Source organism: Scyliorhinus torazame, chromosome 14 (assembly GCF_047496885.1).
Source record: "Scyliorhinus torazame isolate Kashiwa2021f chromosome 14, sScyTor2.1, whole genome shotgun sequence".
Lineage (NCBI taxonomy): Eukaryota > Metazoa > Chordata > Chondrichthyes > Carcharhiniformes > Scyliorhinidae > Scyliorhinus > Scyliorhinus torazame.
Genome location: NC_092720.1, coordinates 86,862,661 through 86,890,367, shown reverse-complemented (window position 1 = coordinate 86,890,367; position 27,707 = coordinate 86,862,661). Strand labels below are relative to the sequence as shown.

Genomic DNA, 27,707 nt, shown 5'->3' with positions numbered 1-27,707 from the left:
TTCAAATTGACAGTCTCAGGAATTGATGTTCACTGACCTGTGAACTGATCTGGTGACCTGTCAAAACATTCTCAGAAGGTCCCACCCTTGTTGCTACGCAGGAAGCAATGTAATAAGTATTGGAACATCCTGTAGCTTCAATGTTACAATCTCTACAGACTTCCAATTTAGCATCCAGGGATGCAAAGATCGAGTTTCATGTCACTGAATAAATGCTTATGAAATTGTGTAAATATTAACTGGAGTTCTAACCTTCACAACCTGGCTTTCTGGATTGTAACATCAACATTATTTGATGGATATTTTAAAAATTATGTCAGAGACAGGATCCATAGTAACAGAATGTTTCAAGTGGTTAATGGTTCCAGAACAATAGTGCATAGAAATAAAATCAAACACGAGTAAGAGATTTAGGATAGAGAACAACCAAAACATTTGTTTTGTGTAGTATTCTAATCACAAACCTTAAACCATGTTCATGTCAATATAGAACTTTAAATTTGCCAGTTAAAAATAAAATCAGCATTTTGGTGTGCTTTTTGTTTTGTTGTCAATAAACATTAATATACTTTAGATTTGGAATTCTGCTCTACACATATGTCCCACATTCTATTTAAAATTAATCCTCTTCAGAATCCATAGAATCCCACATGTGCAGGAGGCCATTTGGCCCATCAAGACTGCACCGACCCTCCGAAAGAGCACTTTACCCAGGCCCACTCCCCTGCCCTATCCCTGCATCCCCGTGCATTGATCATGGTGAATCCACCTCACCTAAACATCCTTGGACAGTAATCAAGTCGCCTGACAGAATTCAATATACTCTGATAGCAAAGTTTAGCAGTGCCCCTGGATAACATGTGGAAAAAATATTGGAGCAGACTTATTAAGCTAAAAGACCTGTATAAGACCATAAGGCATAGGAGCAGAATTAGGTCATTTGGCCCATCGAGTCTACTCCGCTATTCATTCATGGCTGTTATGTTTGTCATCCCCATTCTCCTGCCTTCTCCTTGTAGGAGGGAATAAACAAACTGAGTCCTTGAGACCACATCGAAATTCAACAAAATGGATTTATTCAGCATGCATGAGGAGAGCTGAGCTTGGAGCTGTAAACTCCAGCCTGCTTCCGAACTGCTCTGCTAAAACAAAGTTTTACACAATTCGTTTACCTTTTTTGTGGTACGGTGTGTTACATTACATTAGGACATCAATACTGATAGTTTGAATTAGTTATAGTTATGTCCTGATTACATTATGCGGATCAATTGTCCTGTTTGCTTTACTTTAATCGTTTTCCGGGCATCTCTTGTTAACCTATTTTACAATACAAAAACAATGTGTTCGACAAGCAGATTTTGATGGTGTGGTAACTGTCTCATCTCTCTGATATCTGATTCATTTTTTGAGGTACAATGGCTCCTTTAGACATTGTGGAGCCTGGCTAAACATTATCAATTCTTTATTGTTGCCAGGGCCTTGGAAAGATCTCACCTGGGGTGTGACTGGGTTTGCTATCTGAGATACGGTAATTGGTTGTGTCTGTCCCCTGTTGATTGTGGACACTGTCTTTTTAACCCTTTCCATATCTTCTTTTCTCTGCTGCCACATGCACACCCTGCATTTGCCCTTCTACACTCCCCATAACCCCTGATCCCGTTCTTAATCAAGAACCTATCTCTCTCTGTCTTAAAGACACTGAAGTGACTTGGCCTCCACAGCCTTCTGCAGCAATGAGTTCCACAGACTCATCACCCTTTGGCTGAAGAAATTGCTCCTCATCTCTGTTTTAAAGGATTGTCCCTTCAGTCTGAGCTGTGCCCTCAAGTTCTAGTTTCTCCTACTAGTGCAAACATCCTCTCCATGTTCCATCTATCTAGGCCTCTCAGTATTCTGTTAAGTTTCAATGAGATCACCCCTCATCCTTCTAAACTCCATCGAGTACAGACCCAGAGTCCTCAGCCGCTCCTCACATGGACAAGTCCTTCATTCCGGAGATCATTCTTGTGAACCTCCTCTGAACCCATTCCAAGGACAGCACATCCTTCCTTAAATATGGGGCCCAAAACTGTTCTGACCAGAGCCTTATACAGCCTCAACAGTACATCCCTGCTCTCAACGCCAGCATCTCCACCTCATATTCTAGCCCTCTTGACACGAATGCTAACATTGCATTTGCCTTCCTAACGGCCAACTGAACCTGAAGACAGTTTCGGACTAGTAGAGTAGAGTAACATTCTATGAGTCAATCAATCTACATTATATCAATTACCAACAAGATTAAAAACTTTACAAAACAAGCATATTTATAGATAATTGCAATCAACCTTTTGAACTAGCCATAACTGTAACACTACTTTCCACTGTATAGAGCACTGTGCTTGCCAACAAACCATACAAAATACAAACTGTCAGTTACATCATTGTTTATCATATAAGACACCACCAGTGATTTCCCTCCAATGTCTCACTCAAGTAACCAGTCTTCATGTGCGAGCATAGGCATTGTGTATTAGAACATAGAACATAACAGCGCAGGACAGGCCCTTCGGCCCTTGATGTTGCGCCGACCTGTGAAACCACTCGAAAGCCCATCTACACTATTCCCTTATCATCCATATGTTTATCCAATGACCATTTAAATGCCCTTAATGTTGGCGAGTCCACTACGGTTGCAGGCAGGGCATTCCACACCCTTACTACTCTCTGAGTAAAGAACCTACTTCTGACATCTGTCCTATATCTATCTCCCCTCAATTTAAAGCTATGTCCCCTCGTGATAGACATCACCATCCAAGGAAAAAGGCTCTCACTGTCCACCCGATCTAATCCTCTGATCATTTTGTATGCCTCAATTAAGTCACCTCTTAACCTTCTTCTCTCTAACGAAAACAGCCTTAAGTCCCTCAGCCTTTCCTCATAAGATCTTCCCTCCATACCAGGCAACATCCTGGTAAATCTCCTCTGCACCCTTACCAATGATTCCACATCCTTCCTATAATGCGGCGACCAGAACTGCATGCAATACTCCAAATGCGGCCACACCAATCCCTTTGCCAATAAAAGCTAACACACCGTATGCCTTCTTAACAACCCTATCAACCTGGGTGGCAACTTTCAGGGATCTATGTACATGGACACCGAGATCTCTCTGCTCAGCCACACTACCAAGAATCTTACCATTAGCCCAGTACTCGGTCTTCCTGTTACTCCTTCCAAAATGAGTCACCTCACACTTTTCTGCATTAAACTCCATTTGCCACCTCTTAGCGCAGCTCTGCAGCTTATCTATGTCCCTTTGTAACCTGCAACATCCTTCCGCACTGTCCACAACTCCACCGACTTTAGTGTCATCTGCAAATTTACTCACCCATCCTTCTATGAAAATGACAAACAGCAGTGGCACCAAAACAGATCCTTGCGGTACACCCCTAGTAACTGAACTCCAGGCTGAACATTTCCCATCAACCACCACCCTCTGTCTTCTTATAGCGAGCCAATTTCTGATCCAAACTGCTAAATCACCCAGAATCCCATGCCTCCGTATTTTCTGCAATAGCCTACCATGGGGACTCTTATCAAATACTTTACTGGAATCCATATACACATCAACTGCTTTAGCCTCGTCCACCTGTTCGGTCACCTTCTCAAAGAACTCAATAAGATTTGTGAGGCACGACCTACCCTTCACAAAACCGTGTTGACTATCCCTAATCAAATTATTCCTTTCTAGATGATTATAAATCCTATCTCTTATAAACCTTTCCAAGACTTTGCCCACAACAGAAGTAAGGCTCACTGGTCTATAGTTACCAGGATCGTCTCTACTCCACTTCTTGAACAAGGGGACAACATCTGTTATCCTCCAGTCTTCTGGCACTATTCCTGTAGACAATGACAACATAAAGATCAAAACCAAAGGCTCAGCAATCTCCTCCCTAGCTTCCCAGAGAATCCTAGGATAAATCCTATCTGGCACAGGGGACTTATCTATTTTCACAATTTCCAGAATTGCTAAGACCTCCTCCTCATGAACCTCAAGCCCTTCTAGTCTAGTAGCCTGTTACTCAGTATTCTCCTCGACAACATTGTCTTTTTCCTGCGTGAATATTGAAGAAAAATATTCATTTCGCACCTCTCCTATCTCCTCAGACGCCACGCACAACTTCCCATTACTGTCCTTGACTGGCCCTACTCTTACCCTCGTCATTCTTTTATTCCTGACATACCTATAGAAAGCTTTAGGGTTATCTTAATCCTACCTGCCAAAGACTTCTCATGTCCCATCCTGGCTCTTCTTAGCTTTCTCTTTAAAACATTCCTAGCTAAATCTCGAGCGCCCTAACTGAACCTTCACATTTCATCTTTACATAAGCCTCCTTCTTCCTCTTGACAAGTGATTCAACTATTTTAGTAAACCACGCTAGACCACTTCCTCCCTGCCTGACAGGTACATACTTATCAAGGACACACAGTAGCTGTTCCTTGAACGAGCTCCACATTTCAATTGTGTCCATCCCCTGCAGTTTTCCTCTCCATCCGATGCATCTTAAGTCTTGCCTCATCGCATCATAATTGCCTTTCCCCCAGCTATAACTCTTGCCCTGCGGTATATACCTATCCCTTTCCATCGCTAAAGTAAATGTAACTGAATTGTGGTCACTATCACCAAAGTGCTCACCTACCTCCAAATCTATCATAGATTATCATAGAATTTACAGTGCAGAAGGAGGCCATTCAGCCCATCAAGTCTGCACCGGCTCTTGGAAAGAGCACCCTACCCAAGGTCAACACCTCCACCCTATCCCCATAACCCAGTAACCCCACCCAACACTAAGGGCAATTTTGGACACTAAGGGCAATTTATCATGGCCAATCCATCTAACCTGCACATCTTTGGACTGTGGGAGGAAACCGGAGCTCCCGGAGGAAACTCACGCACACACGGGGAGGATGTGCAGACACAGACAGTGACCCAAGCTGGAATCGAACCTGGGAGCCTGGAGCTGTGAAGCAATTGTGCTATCCACAATGCTAGCACCTATCCTGGTTCATTACTCTGTCCCAAATCCAATTTGGCCTTGCCTCTTGTTGGCCTATCTATATACTGTCAGGAAACCCTCCTGCACATATTGGACAAAAACGGACCCATCTATAGCCTTTCCTGTCAATATTTGGAAAGTTAAAGTCCCCCCATAACAACTACCCTGTTACGTTCGCTCCTATCCAGAATTATCTTTGCAATCCTTTCCTCTACATCTCTGGAACTTTTCAGAGGCCTATAGAAAACTCCCAACAAGGTGACCTCTCCTTTCCTGTTTCTAACCTCAGCCCATACTACCTCAGCAGACGAGTCCTCATCAAACGTCCTTTCTGCCACCGTAATACTGTCCTTGACTAACAATGCCACCCTTCCCCCTCTTTTACCACCTTTCCTGAGCTTACTGAAATAACTAAACCCTGGAACCTGCAACAACCATTCCTGTCCCTGCTCTGGCTATGTCTCCGAAATGGCCGCAACATCGAAGTCCCAGGTACCAACCCATGCCGCAAGTTCACCCACCTTATTCCGGATGCTCCTGGCATTGAAGTAGACACACTTTAAACCACCTTCCTTCATGCCGGTACACTCCTGCAACCTTGAAACCATACTCATGATCTCACTACTCTCAACCTCCTGTATACTGGAGCTACAATTCAGGTTCCCAACCCCCTGCTGAATTAGTTTAAACCCTCCCGAAGAGCATTAGCACATTTCCCTCCCACCCAGAATATTGGTACCCCTCTGGTCCAGGTGTAGACCATCCCATTTGTAGAGGTCCCACCTACCCCAGAATGAGCCCCAATTATCCAGGTATCTGAAACCCTCCCTCCTGCACCATCCCTACAGCCATGTTCAACTTCTCTCTCTCCCTATTCCTCATCTCACTAGCATGTGCCACGGGTAACAACCCAGAGATAATAACTCTGTTTGTTCTAGCTCCAAGTTTCCATCCTAGCTCCCTTAATTCCTGCCTTACATCCCTATCCCTACCTATGTCATTGGTACCTATGTGGACCACGACTTGGCGCTACTCCCCCCTCCCCCTTAAGGATCCCGAAAACACGATCCGAGACATCACGGTCCCTGGCACCTGGGAGGCAACACACCAACCACGAGTCTCTCTCGTTCCCACCGAATCTCCTAACTATCCCCCGAACTGTAACAAATTGGCTGGCTATTTGATGACAGATACTTTCCAGAGAATTGAGGTCCTCATCCACTATTCCGAGCAAAATGTCATATGTAATTAAGTTCAGGAATTGTGGCTGCTTTTTCCCAACATTACATCAGGATACTGAAGTTAATTACAGACCCATTATTCTGGTGGAAGCCGTCAAATTTAGCACAATGTGGAGCCCAAAAATGTAAAATCTTCAGTAAGACCTATTGACTTGTAATAATCTTTATTGTCACAAGTAGGCTTACATTAACACTTCAATGAAGATACTGTGAAAAGCCCCTGATCACCACATTCCGACGCCTGTTCGGGTACATGGAGGGAGAATTCAGAATGTCCAAATTACATTCGGGACTTGTGGGAGGAAATTAGAGCAACCGGAGGAAACCCATGCAGTCACGGGGAGAATGTGCAGACTCCGCCACAGACAGTGACCCAAGCCGGGAATCGAACCTGGGACCCTGGCGTTGTGAAGCCACAGTGATAACCACCGTGCTACCGTGCTGCCTGTAGCAAGCCTGTCAGCATCTAAGATTTTATTTAACAAACGTAACAATTCAAGCATTTTAACATGCATTGCATTACAATTTCTGCACATTACAAGTCACATGTTGCCAAAGATACTGCAATTTATTTGTTTCTGACCTTCTAAGGCAGAGAATCATCAATGTTTTACTGAATTAAAATTAATCACAGTATTCCAGTGCAATTCATTTAAATTATAATTTCCTTTAGCATATATATAACATTCCCACATCTAGTAACACATGAGGCAGACAAAGCACAAGCTTACCTGTTTCCCTAGCTCGTCTTTCCTGGAAGAGATGGCTAGGCTGAAGGCAGTGGCTAAATATACAACCTGAGGGGCATCACGCATGGCTGACCTGGGGACACTCCCATTTTTACTGCCTGCCACAGACCTTTTGGAATGATTTTTGGGTTAATACTCGCTGCATTATGAACACACACTCTGTGGCCATCAAGTACTAAAATGGGACTCAATCCTGGAGCTTCTAGATCAGAGGTATGGACAGGAACTGCTGCGCCACACCTCGTCCAAGATTAATATCAATGAAAAACTCAATGCAATGTAATATATTGACTTTATTGAAATTATTGCTGTCAAAACTAATTGTAAATGTTTGCAAAACTTTCTAAACTTCATTCCAAAACTTGTTTTTAAATTAGAAAAGGCGGCACAGTGGCTTGCACTGCTGCCTCACAGCTCCAGGGACCTGGGTTCAAATCCGACCGTGGGTGACTGTGTGGAGTTTGCACTCCTCCTCTCCCCCCCACCCACCCCAACGTTTCTGCATGGGTTTCTTTTGGGTGCTCAAGTTTCCTACCACAGTCTAAAGATGCGCAGGTTAGGTGGAATGGCCATGCTAAATGGCCCCTCGGTGTCCAAAAAGATGTGCAGCTTAGGTGGGGTTACGAGGACAGGATGGGGAGTGGGCCGAGGTAGGGTACATATATACAGACAAAGTCAAAAAAATGCAAGAAGATACTTTGAATGTGAGTCTTTGCAGGTAATAAAGTCTTTACAGGTTCAGATGGAGCATGTTAAAGAGGTGTGAATTGTCTCAAGCCAGGACAGTTGGTGGGACTTTGCAAGCCCAGGCCAGATGGTGGGGGTGAATGTAATGCAACATGAATCCAAGGTCCCGGTTGAGGCCGAACTCATGTGTGCGGAACTTGGCTATCAGTTTCTGTTCGGCGATTCTGCATTGTCGCGCGTCCTGAAGGCCACCTCGGAGAACACTTACCCGAATGTCAGGGGCTGAATGCCCTCAAGGGATGTGATGGGGAATGTAATTGTGGAAAGGGGAAATGCATATTGGCAACTTTCAAAAGCAGTGCCGTTCACTACATTCAGCAATGTTTGCACAGGTTGCCCGAGCACACAGCCCGTTAATGCATCTGATGTGTCACCACACCATTTTCACGTTTCCTTGAAACACTAGCCGCGTGTTTTGTGTAAATACGCACATTTTGTGCGCTTTATTGCACACACAGACACATGTGCATAGCGGTTGCCGCAAAGGAGATGCGAAAGTTTGTTGCAAGCACAACAAGTGAAGTGAGTGGCAGCACTGCAGATTCCCACTGCTGCTGACAAGACCGTCACTTTGTGTCGGAGGGTGATCCAAACCCACCCGTTACTTTCGCTTCCCGAGGAAAGGCAGGGTTGCAGTTGCATGGTTGCTGGGCAACCCCCCCAAGCCCCCGGGTGAGGAGGCACAGTGTGATCCGACAGGAAAGCCCCGTTTCGCCTCTCCCGGCTGTGTTTTAACGGCCAGGGTTAAATCTCCCTCTCCTGTCCCGCCTGCACACTTTGCCCACTTTGCTGTCTCCATCAGCAGCCGCCGGGGAGGCGATCTGACATTTTCAACCGCAAAGAAAAAAAAACTTTTCCGCGAAACAATTGGTCAAAGCGACAGTTTCAAAACAACAATAATACTAATTAATGACCAGGAACCGACTCCCTCCCCGGATTATGGCCGGCCGCTGGCTGACAGACACTCACCCGACAGCCCCCGGTGCCCATCAGCTCGGTTGCGGTCAAGCGAGGAGGACCCGCCGCCGGCTCCTGCGCGGCCCCTGCGGCGCGCGCGCGCTCCACACCCGCACCCCACTGCGCGTGCGTCGCGGCACGCGTTCTATCTCATCACCGCGCGCGCACCGCGCGCCGCCGCCCAGTCTCCTCGCGCGCGCGGCGCCATCGCAGGTGGGCGCCGCGCACATTTGGCAGCCCGGGCTGGAGGCTGCATGGATTGATGGACGGACCACAGGCGGGAAAGAGAGGACAGAAACAGATGTGCTGCCCAGTGTTGTTGTCGTCGTTTCCCATTTGCTTGGGTTGACTGCGTTTGCATTTAGCCAGGCTTGGAATGAGGGGTTGGTGTGCGCTCAAAGCCTGCCACCCCTGAAGAAATGCGAGCTGGGGCGAAAAAGCGATGCGATTCAGTCAGTGTAACATTCAGACAAAGGAAACAACTCTTTCTGTTTTTTCGAATGCAATTAAGTAGGTTGCAAAATAATTGTTCTGACTGACTGGGTCCATTGTGGTGCGGCTGCCCGCTGTGATTTGGGACGCCAGCTTTTCTTGCGCTGGAGGAGATGGAGCAGACGGAGGTCTGTTCAGCGTGGGGTTCAGTGCTGCCCCAGAATGTCATGTTTTGGTCACTGTTCTGCCATGCCAGCGAACTACCAAACTACCGAAGGATACGGGAATATAAATGAAGTCCCCAAACCCCAATCGCATCACTTGCCTTGACTTCCACCTGCTCCCAACTATTTTCGGATGCATTTGTGCCATGTACATTCTCCATGTCTAAATCCCCCCACTCCAGAGGTAGACACAATTTGTTTTGAAAGCTTTACAGTTGAGGATTGCATGACAACATTTGAACTTCCTAAGGGAAACTAGAATATTAGCAAAGTATTCATTTTGGATCTGACACCTACCTGACAGAATCCAGCTGATCAATTGATTTCTTGTGGCTCAATTAAGGTGAGTCACAGACTGCAAGTGCAGACATTAGTACTACTCTGACCAGCAGCACAGAAATGTATAAGGATATTACCCAATGTATTGTACAATGCCACATCATACAACATAAGGATGCCAATCAATTTGAAATCAGAGCAAGGAGAATGGCTGACTTCAAGCCAAGAAAGGGGATGAGGCCCATTCTCCAATCAAAATCAGAATTAGGCACACCCTAGAGATCATGGGTGTGATCTAATGAGTGAAACACCAAGTTTGATAGTCGGCATACCGACAGCTGACCCGGCCAGACTGCAGCCGGTGTCGAACGTCAAATAGGGCTGGAAATGATCCCACTGGCTTCATGGTGCAAATGGCCATCCCACTAGCTGATTCACCTGGACCGCACACAGCAGCTCCCTGCTAACAAGGGGGACCCATCACATAAACACACTCCAGTCAGCACACAGCCATGCCACCACGGAGACCTGTTCCATACTTCGGGGATGCCGACCTGGGCATGTGCTGGATCACCCACCCCCCCCCCCCCCCCTCCCTGAGGGGGGGTCACAGGACCGGCCACAGTGCTGCTTGGGAGGCAGAGGCAGCGGCCATCAGTTCGAGCAGCGTGACTAGGAGGACCTCAGTCCAGTACAGAAAGGCCAACGACCTCCACCGGGCCTCATGGAAGAATTAACATCGGGCTCCAGGCATCGGTCCCGCCTGCCACCCCCCTGAACTCCCGCCGCTTCCCCACGGGTTGACGGCTGGCACCTTAAGCCACCCACTGGCACATACCCATGCCCAGCAGCCATGTCGCCTGCCATTGACCACCCCTGCCCCCCCCCCCCCCCCCCAGATGCAAAGGCATGAGGCTCTCAATGCACTCATTGTCCCTACAGAAGAAGTTGGCACATAATAGGTGGGAAAGGGCTCAGATGGGCGGCAGGGTGTTGGACCCTGTAGCGCACAATGACTTACGAGAGAGACAAATAGAGATGAAGTCGATGAGGCTTTATTAAGCGTGACTTGTTCCCCGCAGTTCAGCAACAGACTGGAGCTGCGGGGAGAAGCCCAGGTTCTTATACTCCGCCTTCAGGGCGGAGCTAGGGATCAACAGCCAACCAGGACCCGGGATCTGTCAGCCAATAGCATCATGGCGTCACAGTCCCACATGACCCCTAATGCATACTACCACATTCACCCCTTGTTAAAAATGAACCCGGCGGGGTGGTGCTTCGCATGGTGGTAGGGGTTTACAAGGCTGGTCCTGGGAGGAGAAATTTTTTTTTGGCATGTCCTTTCAATGTTCTACACTTTGCCCTACATTGGGCTATGTACAGGGTTTGTGAACTATTTGCAATATTCGTAAGAGGAAAAAGAACATTCTCGTTAAAGTCCACAACATTCTTGTGTTACACCGATGCCACGAGTCGAGCGGGCGGTCTGGTCTTCCTTGTCGATCGCCTCGGCCCCGGTGGTGGTGCAGGTGCTTGTTCCCGCGTTGTCGTCTCCGGGAGCTTTTCGGTGTCTGCTTCTGTTTCACTCCTGGTCGGACATGGGAGGAGGACCGATCCTCCCGGGAAGGGGGCGGTCGCGGGGTACGCCGGTGGCAGGGAGGGAGTGACCGGTGTCGGGGGTGTGTGCGCGTGTTGCCGGCGATCGCCAGGTCTCGCAGGGAGACCGTGTCCTGTCGGCCATCGGGGTACGCCACGTAGGCATACTGCGGGTTCGCGTGGAGGAGATGAACCCTCTCGACCAACGGGTCCGACTTGTGCGCCCGCACATGTTTCCGGAGCAAGATGGGTCCTGGGGCCGCCAGCCAGGTCGGCAGCGACGTTCCGGAGGAGTACTTCCTGGGGAAGACCAGGAGGCACTCATGAGGCATTTGGTTAGTGGTGGTACACAGCAGCGACCGGATGGAGTGGAGAGCGTCCGGGAGGACCCCCTGCCACCATGAAACTGGGAGATCCCTGGACCGTAGGGCCAGTAGGACGGTCTTCCAGACCGTGCCGTTCTCCCTCTCTACTTGCCCGTTCCCCCGGGGGTTGTAGCTGGTCGTCCTGCTCGAGGCTATGCCCTTGCTGAGCAGGAACTGGCGCAGCTCGTCACTCATGAAGGAGGACCCCCTGTCGCTATGGATATATGCGGGGCAACCGAACAGTGTGAATATGGTGCTAAGGGCTTTAATAACTGTGGCCGCTGTCATGTCGGGGCAGGGGATGGTGAAAGGGAAACGGGAGTACTCGTCCACCACGTTCAGGAAGTATGTGTTTCGGTCGGTGGAAGGGAGGGGCCCTTTGAAATCCAGACTGAGGCGTTCAAAGGGGCGGGAAGCCTTGATCATGTGCGCTCTATCTGGCCTGAAAAAGTGCGGTTTGCACTCTGCGCAGATGTGGCAGTTCCTGGTGACAGTACGGACCTCCTCCACGGAGTAGGGGCGGTTGCGGGACTTTATAAAATGGTAGAACCGAGTGAACCCCGGGTGGCAGAGGTCCTCGTGGAGGGTTTGGAGACGGTCTATTTGTGCGTTGGCACATGTGCCGAGGGATAGGGCATCGGACGGCTCGTTCAGCTTTCCGGGACGGTACAAGATCTCGTAGTTGAAGGTGGAGAGCTCGATCCTCCACCTTAAGATCTTGTCATTTTTAATTTTGCCCCGCTGTGCATTATCGAACATGAAAGCTACCGACCGTTGATCAGTGAGGAGAGTGAATCTCCTGCCGGCCAGGTAATGCCTCCAATGTCGCACAGCTTCCACTATGGCTTGGGCTTCCTTTTCCACTGAGGAGTGGCGGATTTCTGAGGCGTGGAGGGTTCGGGAGAAGAAGGCCATGGGTCTGCCCGCTTGGTTAAGGGTGGCCGCTAGAGCTACATCGGAGGCGTCGCTCTCGACCTGGAAGGGGAGGGACTCGTCGATGGCGCGCATCGTGGCCTTTGCGATATCCGCTTTGATGCGGCTGAAGGCCTGGCGAGCCTCTGTCGACAGGGGGAAGGTAGTAGTCTGTATTAGTGGGCGGGCCTTGTCTGCATACTGGGGGACCCACTGGGCGTAATATGAAAAAAACCCCAGGCATCGTTTCAGGGCTTTGGAGCAGTGGGGAAGGGGAAATTCCATAAGGGGGCGCATGCGTTCGGGGTCGGGGCCTATTATCCCATTGCGCACTACGTATCCCAGGATGGCCAGCCGGTTTGTGCTAAACACGCACTTGTCCTCGTTGTATGTGAGGTTCAAGGCGTTTGCGGTCTGGAGGAATTTTTGGAGGTTGGCGTCGTGGTCCTGCTGATCGTGGCCGCAGATGGTTACGTTGTCGAGATACGGGAACGTGGCCTGTAACCCATGTTGATCAACCATTCGGTCCATCTCCCGTTGGAAGACCGAGACCCCGTTTGTGACACCAAATGGGACCCTTAGGAAGTGGTATAGTCGCCCATCTGCCTCGAAGGCTGTGTACTTGCGTTCACTTGGGCGGATGGGGAGCTGGTGATAGGCGGACTTGAGGTCCACGGTGGAGAAGACCTTATATTGGGCAATCCAATTTACCATGTCGGATATGCGGGGGAGAGGGTACGCATCTAGCTGTGTGTACCTGTTGATGGTCTGGCTATAGTCTATGACCATCCTTTGCTTCTCCCCGGTCTTTACTACTACCACCTGTGCTCTCCAGGGACTATTGCTGGGCTGGATTATGCCTTCCTTCAGCAACCGCTGGACTTCGGACTGGATAAATGTCCGGTCCTGGGCGCTGTACCGTCTGCTCCTAGTGGCGGCGGGTTTGCAATCCAGGGTGAGGTTTGCAAACAAGGATGGCGGTTCAACGTTGAGGGTTGCGAGGCCGCAGATAGTGAGTGGGGGTATAGGGCCGCCGAATTGAAACGTTCGGCTCTGCAGGTTGCACTGGAAATCTAATCCCAGTAATGTGGGCGCACAGAGTTGGAGAAGGACGTAGAGCCTGTAGTTTTTAAACTCCCTTCCTTGCACCGTTAGGGTCACTATGCAGAACCCTTTGATCTCTACGGAGTGGGATCCTGCAGCTAGGGAAATCTTACCGTGTCGGGGTGGATGAAGTTTTCGGTGCTCCCGGAGTCGATCAGGCATGGTGTCTCGTGTCCGTTGATCAGCACCGTTGTTGTCGTCGTCTGGAGCGTCCGGGGCCGTGCTTGATCCAGCGTCACTGAGGCCAGATGTGGTCGTAGTGTCTCAGCGTCTTCTTCAGACCCCGTGGAGCCGTCGATGCTGGGGTCCTTTGTTGTCATCCAAGATGGCGGCATCCATGAATCGCACGCGGCCGGGGGTGGACAAAATGGCCACCCCCACGGATCGCACGTGGTCGGGGGTGGACAAAATGGCCGCCCCCATGCATCGCACATGGCTGGGGGGTCACAAGATGGCGGCGCCCATCCTCCCCTCGTGGTGGCCGGGACCCAAAATGGCGACGCCCGCGGGTCGCACATGGGGCGCTGGGGGGGGTTGGGGAGCGTTTGGGATACGCTGGACTCTTTCTTCTCCGGGGACAGCGGCGACCCCCCGGGACCGGCACATAGCCGCAAAATGGCCCTTTTTCCCGCAGCTCTTGCAAGTCGCTGCGCGGGCCGGGCATCGCTGCCGGGGGTGTTTCGCCTGCCCGCAGAAATAGCAGCGGGCCCCCCCGGGATGATCTGGCGTCTTAACCGCGTAAGCCTGTGAGGGAGGGGGGGGGGTTTGTCGCGACGGGGGTCCACGGAGCCCAAGGGGCTGCCGCGCGGTCGGGGCCGTAGGCACGGGCGTTTTGCGAGGCCACATCTAGGGAGGCTGCGATGGCCCGTGCCTCTGAGAGTCCTAGCGACTCTTTTTCTAAAAGTCTTTGGCGGATTTGGGGAGAGTTCATACCTGCCACAAACGCATCGCGAATTAACATGTCCATGTGTTCAGTCGCGTTTACCGGCGGGCAGCCGCAGCCCCGTCCCAAAATAAGCAGCGCGGCGTAGAACTCCTCTAGCGATTCTCCGGGACTTTGCCGTCTCGTTGCGAGTTGGTAGCGTGCGTAGACCTGGTTCACTGGGCGAACGTAGACGCTCTTTAGTGCTGCGAGCGCCGTCGGGAAATCCTCTGCGTCTTCTATGAGAGGGTAAATTTCCGGGCTTACCCTTGAGTGCAGGACCTGTAGTTTCTGGTCTTCTGTGATCCGGCCGGGGACCGTTCGGAGGTAGCCTTCGAAACAAATCTGCCAGTGTTTAAAAACTGCTGCCGCGTTCACTGCATGGGGGCTGATCCGCAGGCATTCCGGGGCGATCCTGAGCTCCTTAGTCCTTTAAGCACGCTTAATAAATTGTAGCGCACAATGACTTACGAGAGAGACGAATAGAGATGAAGTCGATGAGGCTTTATTAAGCGTGACTTGTTCCCCGCAGTTCAGCAACAGACTGGAGCTGCGGGGAGAAGCCCAGGTTCTTATACTCCGCCTTCAGGGCGGAGCTAGGGATCAACAGCCAACCAGGACCCGGGATCTGTCAGCCAATAGCATCACGGCTTCACAGTCCCACATGACCCCTAATGCATACTACCACAGACCCCCAATGAAGAATGGGCCCTGGAGATTGCGGGTTTGACCGAGGATAGAGTCACTGACAACGAGGTTGGCCTGCACCGCAGAGGTGAGGATCTACTGTCCCTTTACCCAGATGACCTGTCTCCAGTGAGTTGTGCATGTCAGACAAAATGACCACTGACCACATGTCCTTTCTATCGCTGGATCTCCATCAGATGGTGACCCCCCTTCCCCCCCCCCCCCGCCCCCCACTTCCCTATCCAAGAGAACACCTCGGAGGAGAGCTCCGATGATGCCACCATCGATGTGTCTTGGCTGTCATCCCTACCTTCCACCAGCGTAGAGACACACACAAGTGGACAGGCTTATGGGGCACAATCTGGTGAGTACCAGATTTGCCGATGCACATCGGGTGGAGACAGGAAGGCAGGAACATCCGAGAGAGTCAGCAGTCGGGGACGACTACTGGGTCCCAGGACTCAACTGGATTCCGGTCAGATGCCAAATCTCTGGACAAGGATGTCCCGGACCTGATGCAGACGCTAGGTTGCAACAGTGAGTTTCAGGAGTGGGTGTCAGCGACACTCCAGCGAGTGCATTGTCGTGACACTGCATAGCATGTCCCAGTCACTGAGGAGCATCGCTGACGGTGTCGGCACCATGTTGCAAAGAATGGGGAGGCGCCAGGACCGACAGGGCCGGTTGATGCAGAGGCCTTTGGAACCCATTCCAGTTGCCCTCCTTCCCATGCAGAGCCCCACAGGCTTTTTCCAGGAGAGGGAGCGCTAGAGGCCAACCTGGAGCCTCCCACCAGCAAGACGATGACGGTCTCCAGCTCTCCCAAGCGCTCCCTTCCTTACCTCAGTACATCTTGAGGTCAGCGGGCAGAATAGGGATGAGGGCCTCCCTGGCCTTCCAGGCATGCCGGACCCTCGCCGCCGCCTCTCCTCCCTCTTCATGCTCCTCCCGCAGGACCTCCCCGGGCTCATCTGCCAGCCCCTCCTGGTCCAACCCCTCCTCAGACGAGGCCGCATGTCCCTCCACTTACAACATGTCACCTCGCTACTGTGCCAGGTTGTGGAGGGCACAGCCGACCACCACAAAGCAGGAGATCCTCTGGGGGTTGTATTGCAGTGCACCACTAGAGTGGTCGAAGCATCGGAACTGCATTTTCAGCAATCTAATGTACCGTTAATGACAGCACAGGTGACAACATGGGCTTCATTATAGCTGGTCTCCATATCGTTCTCTGGAACCCATACTGGAGTCATCAGCCAGGACCTTAGCAGGTACATTATCCCAGTACATTATCCCCTTATCCCCCAAGAGCCAGTCTGTCATCCTGGGATGGTCCTTGAAGAGGCTGGGGAACTCTGAGTGCCCCAGGATGCAGCTATCGTGCACACCTGGGAAGTGTGTACGAACGCACATGATCTGGATTGGTGGCCCCACAAGAGTTGATCATTCAGGAAATGGAACCCCTTCCTGTTAATGAAGGGCATTCCTTGATACCCCAGTGTGCGCAAGGCGACATGCATGACATCTCTTACCCCCTGGACCTGGGACATCCCGGCGATGGCAAAGAATCCTGCAATCTGGGCATCCTGATGGGCTTGGTCCAGCGTGAAGTTTATATAGTCAGCTGTCCGGGCATACAGGGTATCCGTGACAACATGGATGCACATGTGGGCTGTAGGTTGTGATATGCCACACAAATCCCCGCACAAGCCGTGGAATGAACTTGCAGCAGAGAAAATTAGGGCTGTGTGATCGTCACAGCCATCGTGAGCAGGTATCCTCCTCCTCCATGGGTTGTCAAGTTCACAAGAACATGGCACAGGTGCCACACCATACTCTTGTTGAGTGTCCTGTGGCACATACTGTCCAACATCTCAAATGACCAACGACGCCTGCACACCTTGGGCTGTCGCTGACCTTGCCCTCTCGGTCGCTCCCCGGCCTGATGGACGGCCGGGTCTGCAGGTTGTGCGGTGGCCCCCTGAACATGGGCTGCCCCCTCAAGCCTGCGTCAATGCCGCCTGGACTGCCACCAGCACAACAAGGGCTGCCACTGTGGGGTCTTTAATACCATCTATATTGTGATATCTGTAAGGAATTGGAGATGGTTAGAAAGTGACAATCAGATATGCCTTCCACCACCGGGTCCCTCACAGCCCCTGAACCTCCTCCACCCTTATGTGTCCCGCCTTATCTCAGAGTGCCATCCAAAAAGCCAGTGGTGCTAGGGGACCCCACCTCCAGACACTTTAGAAGCCCCTTAACCCCAGACCGCTGCCAAAAGCATTAGGGGGATTGAGCTCAGGTACCCTCCCTGGTCCACACACTCAACCTCTGGTTGCGGGGCTATCCCCAGTGCCCAGCTCCACAGTGCTTGATTGTTGGCTGCTGCCTTTGAGTGGTGACACATCCAGGGTACAGACAGTGTCCAGGCCTCAGTTTAATTGGAATTCTGGGCAATAACACTCGTCTGCGATATTGCACATGTACTTACGAGAATGCACTTGAGAATATTCATTTATATTTTTTGGTTTTTTTAAATCTAGAGTACCCAATTATTATTTTTTTCCAATTGGGGGACAATTTAGCGTGGCCAATTCACCTACCCTGCACATCTTTTTAGGTTGTGGAGGTAAGACCCACGCAAACACCAGACAAACCGACCTGGTCCCAGGATCGAATCCGGGTCCTCAGCGCCATGAGGCAGCAGTGCTGCGCCACCACGCTGCCCCCTATATTTGTTTATTAAACGGTCAACAATACCTTTATATAAAAAGGTGGCAATAAACTACTTCAGTCAATATATCACACTAGCCATTAACCAACAAGGAAAAGGCACCATGCCATACGCATGCAAACCAACGTTTTGTCACAAAATATCGATACAAACAAAAAACTACAACAGTTCATTTATACAAACAAATCCAAATAAATAAAACCAAATAAACAATCAGCAATACAATAAAGTCACCAGCAATCTGAAAAATCATTTCTTCAACACCTTCATCAAGTTGCTCATTCAGATCAAGCTGCTTCTCCCTCTCGCCCCCTCCTGCTCACAACAATGGAAAATTACACTGGAAAGTCACACTCATGCAGAACACGCCAGAAGAGAGAAAGAGCACCCCTTCCCCTTCTCCGGCACTGACAGCAGGTCATCATACATCCTCCCTTTCCTCACTCCAGGCCACAGAAGCAAAGGAGGCGACAGCAAACAAACACACAGCCTCCATGCAAATAGTTAACAGTAAATGAAGTATGGGTGGCACGGTGGCTCAGTGGTTAGCACTGCTGCCTCACGATGCTGTGGACCCAGGTTTGATCCTGGCCTGGTTCACTGTCCATGTGGAGTTTGCACATTCTCCCCATATCTGTGTTGGTCTTACCCCCACAACTCAAAGATATGCAGGCTAGGTGGATTGGCCATGCTAGACGAGAAAAAAATAATTGGGCACTCTAAATTTATATTGCAAATATAGTACAATTAAATCACAAGCAATCTGCAAAAGTATTTCTTCCAACACCTTGATCAAGTTGCTCATTTGGTAGGGCAGCATGTTGGCACAGTGGGTTAGCACTGCAGCCTCACGGTGCCGAGGTCTGAGGCTCGATCCCGGCTCTGGGTCACTGTCCGTGTGGAGTTTGCACATTCTCCCCGTGTTTGCGTGGGTTTCACCTCCACAACCCAAAGATGTGCAGGGTAGGTGGATTAGCCATGCTAAATTGCCCCTTAATTGGAAAAAATTAATTGAGTACACTAAATTTTTTTTTTTTAAGTTGCTCATTTGGATCAGTCCACTTCTCTCCCTCCCGCAGTTCCCAGCAGTAGACTCTCAATGGTGGAAAGTCACACTAGAAAGTCACACCGATGCAGAACAGGCCAGAAGAGAGAAAGATCACCCCTTTTCCGGCGCTGGCAGCAGGTCATCATATATGCTCCCTTTACTTGCTCCAGGCCATAGAAACAAAAGAGGAGGCAGAAAACAAATGTACGGCCTCCAGACATTAAACATGAAACAGTCAACAGTACAATAAACTCATCAGAAATTTGTAAATGCATTTCTTCAACACCTTCATCAATTTGCTCCTTTGGATCAATCCACCTTCCTGTCCCTCTCCTGCAGCTGCCAGCGGTAGACTCTCAACAGTGGAAAGTCACAAAGAAAGTCACACCGACGCAGAGTATGCCAGAAGAGAGAAAGAGCACCCCTTCCCCTTCTCTGGTGCTGCTAGCAGGTCATCATACATCCTTTCCTTTCTCCAAGCAAACGAGGGGGAAGCAAATAAACATAGCCTCTAGTTAGTTGCAGCTACTAGCAGGAGCAAGCACCAAACACAACCTGCAGCATCACTTGAGAATATTTTGTTTATAAACGGTCAACAATACCTTTATACAAAATTCAGATCGACAAGGAAAAAGTATCGTGCCTCACACACACACCTTTTCACGACCAAAAAATTGGTACAAACACAAAACCAGAACAGTGCATTTCTATAAAGAAAACCAACCATCCTTGAAACATGAAACAGTTAACAATGAGTTCACCAGCGTCTGAATCAACCCCCCATTCTCTCCTCCTCCAATAGCTCCCAGCACTAGACTCACATTAGTGGAATCACACCATAAAGTCACAATGATCAGAGCACACCAGAAGAGTGAAAAAGCGTCCCTTCCCCCTCTCCAGCACGAGCAGTAGGTCATCTTCCTTCCTTTCTTTGCTCCAGGTCACATAAGCAAAAGAGGCGGCAGCAAGCAAACACACGCTTCCAGACATTAAACATTGAATAGTCAACAGTACAATAAAGTCACCAGCAATCTGCAAAAGTAGTTCTTCAATACCTTCAACAGCCAATTGGTCCGCCACCCCTTCCCCTTCTCCAACACTGGCAGTAGGTCATCTTACTCTCTCCCTTCCCTTGCTCCAGGCCACAGAAGCAAACGAGACACCGGCAAACAGACACACAGCCTCCAGGCAGCACCAGCTGCATTCGGATCAATCTGCCTTTCTCTCCCCTTCCTGCAGATCGCAGCAGTAGACTCTCAAAGTTGAGAATAATCACACCGGAAAGTCACACCAACATAGAGCACAGCAGAAGAGTGCAACAGCGCCCCATCTCTTCTCCAGCACTGCTAGTAGGTCATCTGACACCCTCACTTTTCCTTACTTCATGCCACAGAAGCAGAAGAGGCAGCATCAAACAAACACACAGCCTTCATTCACTTGGAACCACAAGCAGGTGCAATCAACAAAAACACCCTGCAGCACCATTTGAGAGCTGTGAAGTGCTCACATAACTAACCTTGTCAATTCCTTATTAACAATAGCCTTCAGCAGTGCAGCCAGAGGCTGCTCACAGTCAGAAGGAGTTAAAGTGACCTTCATCACATTACCATGTACAGGGCTCTTCCCTGGAAGTGTTTGGTGGGTCACGGGCAGCAGCTGTAGTTGCCCCTGTATGGGTACACTCAATCTGCGGGATGATCTGTAGAACCCGAGGGCAATGGGCCCCGCACCCATCCGGCCCAGGGGCGAACCCCCACTAATGGCACCTAGCCCCCCGACCAGGCTCAGCCTCCCCCCATGGCTACCCCCATCCCCCAAGCACTGGGGCAGTAACTCCAGTGCCTCTGAGCAGCCATTGCACTAGGTTCCTGTTTTTAATTAGGTGTACTAACGGATGCCTGTGTGACCTCCCGCTGGGGAGCCGTTTAGATCTCAGGAGGCCATTAGAAAAGGTGTCCATCTTGCTAATGAGATGGAGATTGTTCTCAATTGGTATTAATTGGTACCTCACCTTGCGATGCTCCAATTAATGCAAACAATGCAGTTCAAAGCTGCTCACCTAAGTATATATGCAAGCTTCTGTACTTTAAAGGGCAATGGAATTGAGTGGGGATACTCTGCCAGTGATCCAGGGAAAGGATGCAGCAGGGGTTTGAGATCGGGGTGTCCTTCAAAAATGCATGGGACCTGTCAGAGATTAGGGCCCATCTCGCTCTGTTCCAGCAAGAAACCAGTGCATCACAGCACTGAAAATCTGAATGAGGAGTAGAAACTTTCAAAGTGCCATCATTGGAAGGCATCAGGGGTCGCTCCTAACACCAGGGGGAATCACTCTAGTTTTCTCGCTGATAGGAGCACTTAGTCGCGGATTGGGAGAATCGTGGCCAAAGTATTTTAAAATAAATGCATCATTATTTCTGCTTGGCAAGTTGTTGTTGACCTGAATGATCATACATTGATGGTTACAGCTGAGCAGTATATTATGGAATAATAGCTCCTGCAATTCATGGATCTGCAGCTGCAAGTTACAGAAGCTCTTGGGGGTCATATGGTTGCACCAGTAACTAATTAAACATTCAAGAAATTCTGCTCTTTTAAAAATGCACAGGGTCTTCCTGTGTTGTTGCCATTTATCTTTGAGAAATGGCAAAAATTCCATTCCTCCTTTAGTGACCTGTTGATTGATGTCCTAACGCTCCTTGGAGTGAATCGAAAGTGCAAAATGTTATTGGCGAAATTACTGTCAGTGAGGTGCCTGTGACAATGTTTGATTGAGCGTCAGGTTCCAAAATGCAGCACAGTTCCATAATGCTTCTCTGGTGAACTGCATTCTATGAAGACATAAGCTGACAAGCTGTTACTACTGGTGGAGTGCCACAGAGTGTTGTGTACTCAACTATTTGCAATCTATATCAATGACTTGGACGAAGGGACCAAAGGTATGGTAGCTAAATTTGATGATAACACAAAGGTAGGTCGGAAAGTAAATTGTCAAGAGGCCGTAAGTCTACAGACGGTTTAGATAGGTTAGGTAAGTGGGCAAAACTTTGGCAGATGGGAGTACAATGTGGAAAAATGTGAACCTGTTCACTTGGGCAGGAAGAATAGACAAGCAAGACATTATTTGAATGGAGAGATATTGCACAACATGACACTACAGAGGGATCTGGTTGACTTGGTACATCAATCACAAAAATTGGTATGCAGATAAAACAAGCCAAATTGAATGTTGCCATTTATTGCAAGGGAATGAATACAAAAGTAGGAAAGTTATGCTGCATAAGGCTACTATGGAAGGCGAGCGAGGAGATTTCAAGAGCCCTGACACAAATTTTTAATTTCCCTCTGGCCATGGGGAAGTGCCAGAGAACTGGAGAATAGCTAATGTGGTTCCACTATTTCAGAAGGGTAGAGATCAGCCAGGGAACTACTGACCAGTAAGTCTCACATCAGTGGTAGAAAAACTATTGGAGAAAATTCTGAAGGAGAGAATCTATCTCTACTTGGAGAGGCAAGGTTTGATCAGGGATAGTCAGCATGGCTTTGTCAGAGGGAGGTCATGCCTAACAAATTTGATTGAATTATTTTGGAAGTGACCAGATGTGTAAAAGAAGGTAGTGCAGTTGATGTAGTTTATATGGATTTCAGCAAAGTCTTTGACAAGGTCCCACACGGGAGACTTATAAACAAGGCAAATGCACATGGGATACAAGGCACTTTGATAAGGTGTATTCAAAATTAGCTTAGTTGTAGGAGACAGAAGGTGATGACAGGCAGCTGCTTTAGTCGCTGGAAGCCACTGTACACTGGAGTATCACAGGGATCTATGTTAGGTCCCCTATTATTCATCATTTATATAAATGACACAGATGACTATGTGGGGGGTAGGATCAGTAGGTTTGTGGATGACACAGAGACTGGCCGGGCGGTTAATAGTGAGGTTGAGTGTTTTGTGTTACAGGAAGATAAAGACGGGATGATCAAATGGGCAGATAAGTGGCAGATGGAATTCAACCCTGAAAAGTGTGAGGTGATAAACTTTGAAAAACAAAATTTGACAAGAAGTATTCACTGAACGGCATGACACTCGGAAGTTCCGAGGAACAAAGGGACCTTGGCATGTTTGTCCATAGATCTCTGAAGGTGGGAGGACAGGTTAATAAAGTGGTCGAAATGCATATAGGACACTTTCCTTTATCAATCGAGGCATAGATTCCAAAAGCAGGGAAGTCATGTTGGAGTTGTATAAAACTTTGGTGAGACCACAACTGGAGTACTGTGCAATTCTGGTCACCACATTATAAGAAGAATGTGATTGCACTGGCCTGGGATGGAACATTTAAGTTGTGAAGAGAGGTTGGATAGGCTTGCATTGTTTTCGTTGGAGCAGAGAAGACTGAGGGGCAACCTGATCGAGGTGTACAAAATTATGAGGGGCAGGGACAGGGTGGATAGTGAGCAGCTCTTCCCCTTAGTTGAAGGGTCAGTCACGAGGGGACACAAATGCAAGGTGAGGGGTAGGATATTTAAGGGGGACGTGAGAAAGAACCTTTTTACCCAGAGGGTGGTTACGGTCTAGCATGCACTGCCTGGGGGGAGGGTGGTAGAGGCGGGTTGCCTCATTTCCTTTAAAATGTACTTGGAATGTCATAACATTGATGGGCCATCTGCAGGCAAATGGGATTAGGTAAGTAGGTCAGGTGTTTTTCATGTGTCGGTGTAGGCTTGATGGGCCGAAGGGCCTCTTCTGCACTGTATTTTCTATAATTCTGTGATACAGTTTTACTGGGCCTTAGCTAGACTGCATCTGGGGTACAATGGACAGTTTTGGTCTCCTTACTTAAGAAAAGATATGATTGCATTAGAAACAGTTCAGAGAAGGTTCACTTGACTGATTCCTGAGATGATTGGGTTATCTTATGTGAAAGGATCAGCAGGCTGGGTCGATACTCATTAGATTTTAGAAGAATGAGTGGTGATCATATTGAAACATATAGGATCCTGGGGACACTTGACAGGATGGATGCTGATAGGACGTTTATTCTTGTGGGAGAGTCTGGATTGAGAGGGTGTAGTTTAAAAATAGTGGCCTCCCATTAAGATTGGGATAAGGAGAATTTTTTTCTTTCAGTGGGCCATTAGTCTGTGTCCTTCTCTTCACAGACAGCAGTGAAGGCTCGGTCATTGAATATATTTAAGATTGAGGTAGGTATATTTTTGATGGACAAGGGAATCAAGGGTCATGGGGACAGACAGGAATGTGGAGTTGAGGCCACATTCAGATCAGCCATGATCTTATCGAATGGCGGAGCAGACTTAAGGGGCTGAATGGCCTACTCTTGCTCTCCATTCTTGTTTTCTTGCCCTTGTTTTCACAATTCTAATTCTAGTGATAAAAAATGGCTACTTGAGCACATGTTTGTCTGCTCTGCTCTCATGTTGAACATGCTTGTGTGTCAGAAGTGCTCACTCCGAAAATTTACTACTTTTATTATCTCTTGCTGCTTTAGTTCTTTCTTTAAAATTCATTTACAGGATCTGGGCGTCGTTGGTTAGGTCAGCATTTATTGCCATCTCTAGTTGCCCTTTAGAAGGTGGTGGTGAGTTGCCTCCTCGAACCGCTGCAGTCCTTGAGGTGTAGATGCACCCACTGTGTTGTTAGGGAGGGAGTTCCAGGATGTTGCCCCAGTGACAGTGAAGGAACGGCGATATATTTCCAAGTCAGGGTGGTGTGACATGGAGGGGAACCTCCAGGTGGTGGGGTTCCCAGGTACCTGCTGCTCTTGTCCTTATGGATGGTAGTGGTCAGGGGTTTGGAAGATGCTGCCTGAGGAACCTTGGTGTGTCACTGCAGTACATCTTGTAGATGGTACACAAGGCTGCCACTGTCGGTCGGTGGTGGAGGGTTTGAATGTTTGTGGAAGGGGGAACAATCAAGCAGGCTGTTTTCTTCTGGATGGTGTCGAGTTTCTTGAGTGTTGTTGGAGTTGCACTCATCCAGGCAAGAGGATGGTATTCTATTACACTCCTGACTTGTGCCTTGTAGCTGGTGGACAGGATTTGGGGGGTCAGGAGGTGAGTTACTCACCGTAGGATTCCTAGCCTTTGACCTGCCCTGGTAGCCACAGTATTAATGTGGTTAGTCCAGTTCAGTTTCTGATCAATGGTAACCCCCAGGATGTTGATTTTAATGATTCTTGCCTCTTAAATGTAGGTTTCAGAATTGCACATGAAGGAAGTGCTTGTCTAGAATGTGAGCATAGAGGTCAGTGTATCTAAAGTCCACATGGAATCCTAATATGTGCTTGTGTGAAATTCTGCACTGGGAGAGTCGAGTCCATTATTTATCTCTTATTGTTTTATCATGACATCTTCTTTCTATTAGTTTTATTCTTGTCTATTTTTTTCTTTTCCCTGACCTGATTTTGTTCCATCTCAGTTATTCTGTTGGTCTCAGTCTTCACTCGGTTTAATGGCCATCTTTCTTTTTAGCTGCGTTCATTCCATTCCTGAAGCTGTCACTCATCTTGCATACTTTATGCTTCACAATCTCGGGCTTGCTCATTTCTACCTTATGGCTACTCAGGTAACTGAATTTTGAACAACTGTTTTTAAACAACCTGCCCTGCAGTCTCCTTTTTGTGTGTAGCTTTTGGAAGACTGTGTGGTCCGTAAGAACATAAATAGGTTGGAGACTTGGGCAGAGAAATGGCAAATGGAGTTTAACCCAGTCAAATGTGAGGTAATGCATTTTGGTATGGAAATATACCATAAATGGCAGAACTCTTAGGAATATAGAAAGTCAGAGAGATCTGGGCGTGCAGGTCCACAGATCTTTGAAAGTGGCAACATAAGTGGACAAGCTAGTCAAGAAAGCATACGGAATGCTTGCCTTCATTGGACGGGGCACGAGTATAAAAACTGGCATGTCATGCTACAGTTGTATCGAACCTTGGTAAGACCGCACTTGGAATATTGCGCACAATTCTGGTCGCCACACTACCAGAAGCATGTGGAGGCTTTGGAGAGGATTCAGAGGAGGTGTACCAGGATTTTGCCTGGTCTATATCGTGGTTAAGAAGGCATATTGTATTCGCTGAGGCATAGAGTTTAAGGGCAGGGAGGTTATCGTGGAACTGCACAAAACTTTGGTTAGGCCACTGGTAGATTATTGTGTGCAGTTCTGGAATCTACATTACAGGAGAGATGAGATAGCACTGGAAAGGGTGCAGAGGAGATTTACCAGGATTTTGCCTGGTCTTGAGAGTGTTAGTTATGAAGAGAGATTGGATAGACTTGGATTGTTTACATTGGAGCAGAGGAGACTGAGGGGGGGACATGATTGAGATGTGTAACATTATTCGGGGCATAGATAGAGTAGACATGAGCAAATTTTTCCCCTTGGTGGAGGGGTAAATGACCAGGGGGCAGCACGTAGGCCAGTGGTTAGCACAGTTGCTTCACAGCTCCAGAGTCACAGGGTCGATTCCCAGTTTGATTCCCGGCTTGGGTCACTGTCTGTGCGGAGTCTGCACGTTCTCTCTGGGTCTGCGTGCTATTCTTCCAGGTGCTCCGGTTTCCTCCCACAGTCCAAAGATGTGCAGTTTAGGTGGATCGGCCATGATAAATTGCCCTACATGTCCAAAAAGGTTAGGTGGAGTTACTGGATTACGGGGATAGGGTGGAGTAATGGGCTTAAGTGGGGTGCTCTTTCCAAGGTCCAGTGTAGACTCGATGGGCCAAATGGCCTCCTTCCGCACTGTAATTTCTATGATTTAAGGTAAAGGGCAGGAGGTATAGAGGGAATGTGAGTCAATCATTTTTACCAAGAGGGTGGTGGGAGATGGCAATTTGCTGCGTGAAAGGGTGGTGGAGACAGAGACCCTCAAAACATTAAAGAACTATTTAGATGAGCACTTGCGATCCCAGGGCATACAAGGCTATTGGCCAAGTTCTGGAAAATAGGATTGGAATAGTTAGATGGTTGTTTTTGATCCACGCAGACGAGATTGGCCGAAGGGCCTTTTCTGTGCTGTATGACTCTATGACTCTTGCTGCGATTAACTCTGTTATCCAAATTCACAACCAACCCTTCGACCTTAACATCTCCCATGGCCCACGACTCCCATGGTCTTGGTCACTGACAGGGCTACCTCCAAGTCAGTTCTTCGTATTCTTTACTAACTGTATAGATTGCAAAACTCCGAGGTGCAGAGGGGTAAGATTGCGAAACTCTTAGGTGAAGAGGGATCTGGGTGTCCTAGTGCATGAATCACAACAAGCTAGTCTGCAGGTACAGCAAGTAATTAGGAAAGAAAATTGAATGTTATTGTTTATTATGAGGTATCATTTATTATGAAGGGAATTGATTGGAAAAGTAGCGAGGTTATACTTCTGTTTTCCTACATCTGGAGTATTGGTTTCCTTATTTAAGGAAAGATGCATTAGAAGCAGTTCAGAGAAGGTTTACCAAACTAATAACAGGAATGGGTGGGTTGTCTTATCAGGAAAGGTTGGAGAGATTAAACTTTAGAAGAGTAAGGGTTGATCGAAACATTTTAGATTCTGAGGGGTACTGATAGGCTGGAAGTGAGGAGGATGTTTTCTCTTCTCAGAGAATTTAGAACTAGGGGTCATTTTTAAAAAATAAAGGGTGGCTCATTTA

The 27,707-nt window shown here is 48.6% G+C and overlaps 2 protein-coding genes across 5 annotated transcripts in view; one reads left to right on the top strand and one right to left on the bottom strand.

Moving 5' to 3' along the window:
• The window catches only part of LOC140389861 (cholinesterase-like), a 54,735-nt gene extending 45,907 nt beyond the window's left edge, over window positions 1–8,828 (bottom strand). For 2 of the 4 annotated variants that reach the window (XM_072474445.1, XM_072474443.1), the window contains exon 1: window positions 7,015–7,136. In XM_072474445.1, coding sequence (XP_072330546.1) covers window positions 7,015–7,098 — 84 coding nt within the window. In that variant the 5' untranslated portion in view covers window positions 7,099–7,136. Of the gene's footprint in view, window positions 1–3,813; window positions 3,877–7,014; window positions 7,137–8,748 lie in introns of those variants that run through there. The other 2 variants (XM_072474447.1, XM_072474446.1) reach the window with 2 other exon arrangements.
• LOC140389862 (uncharacterized) overlaps window positions 7,203–27,707 on the top strand; it is a 29,389-nt gene continuing 8,884 nt past the window's right edge. The window contains exon 1 of the mRNA XM_072474448.1: window positions 7,203–7,245. The gene's annotated coding sequence lies outside the window, so the exon portion shown is untranslated. The remainder of the gene's footprint in view (window positions 7,246–27,707) is intronic.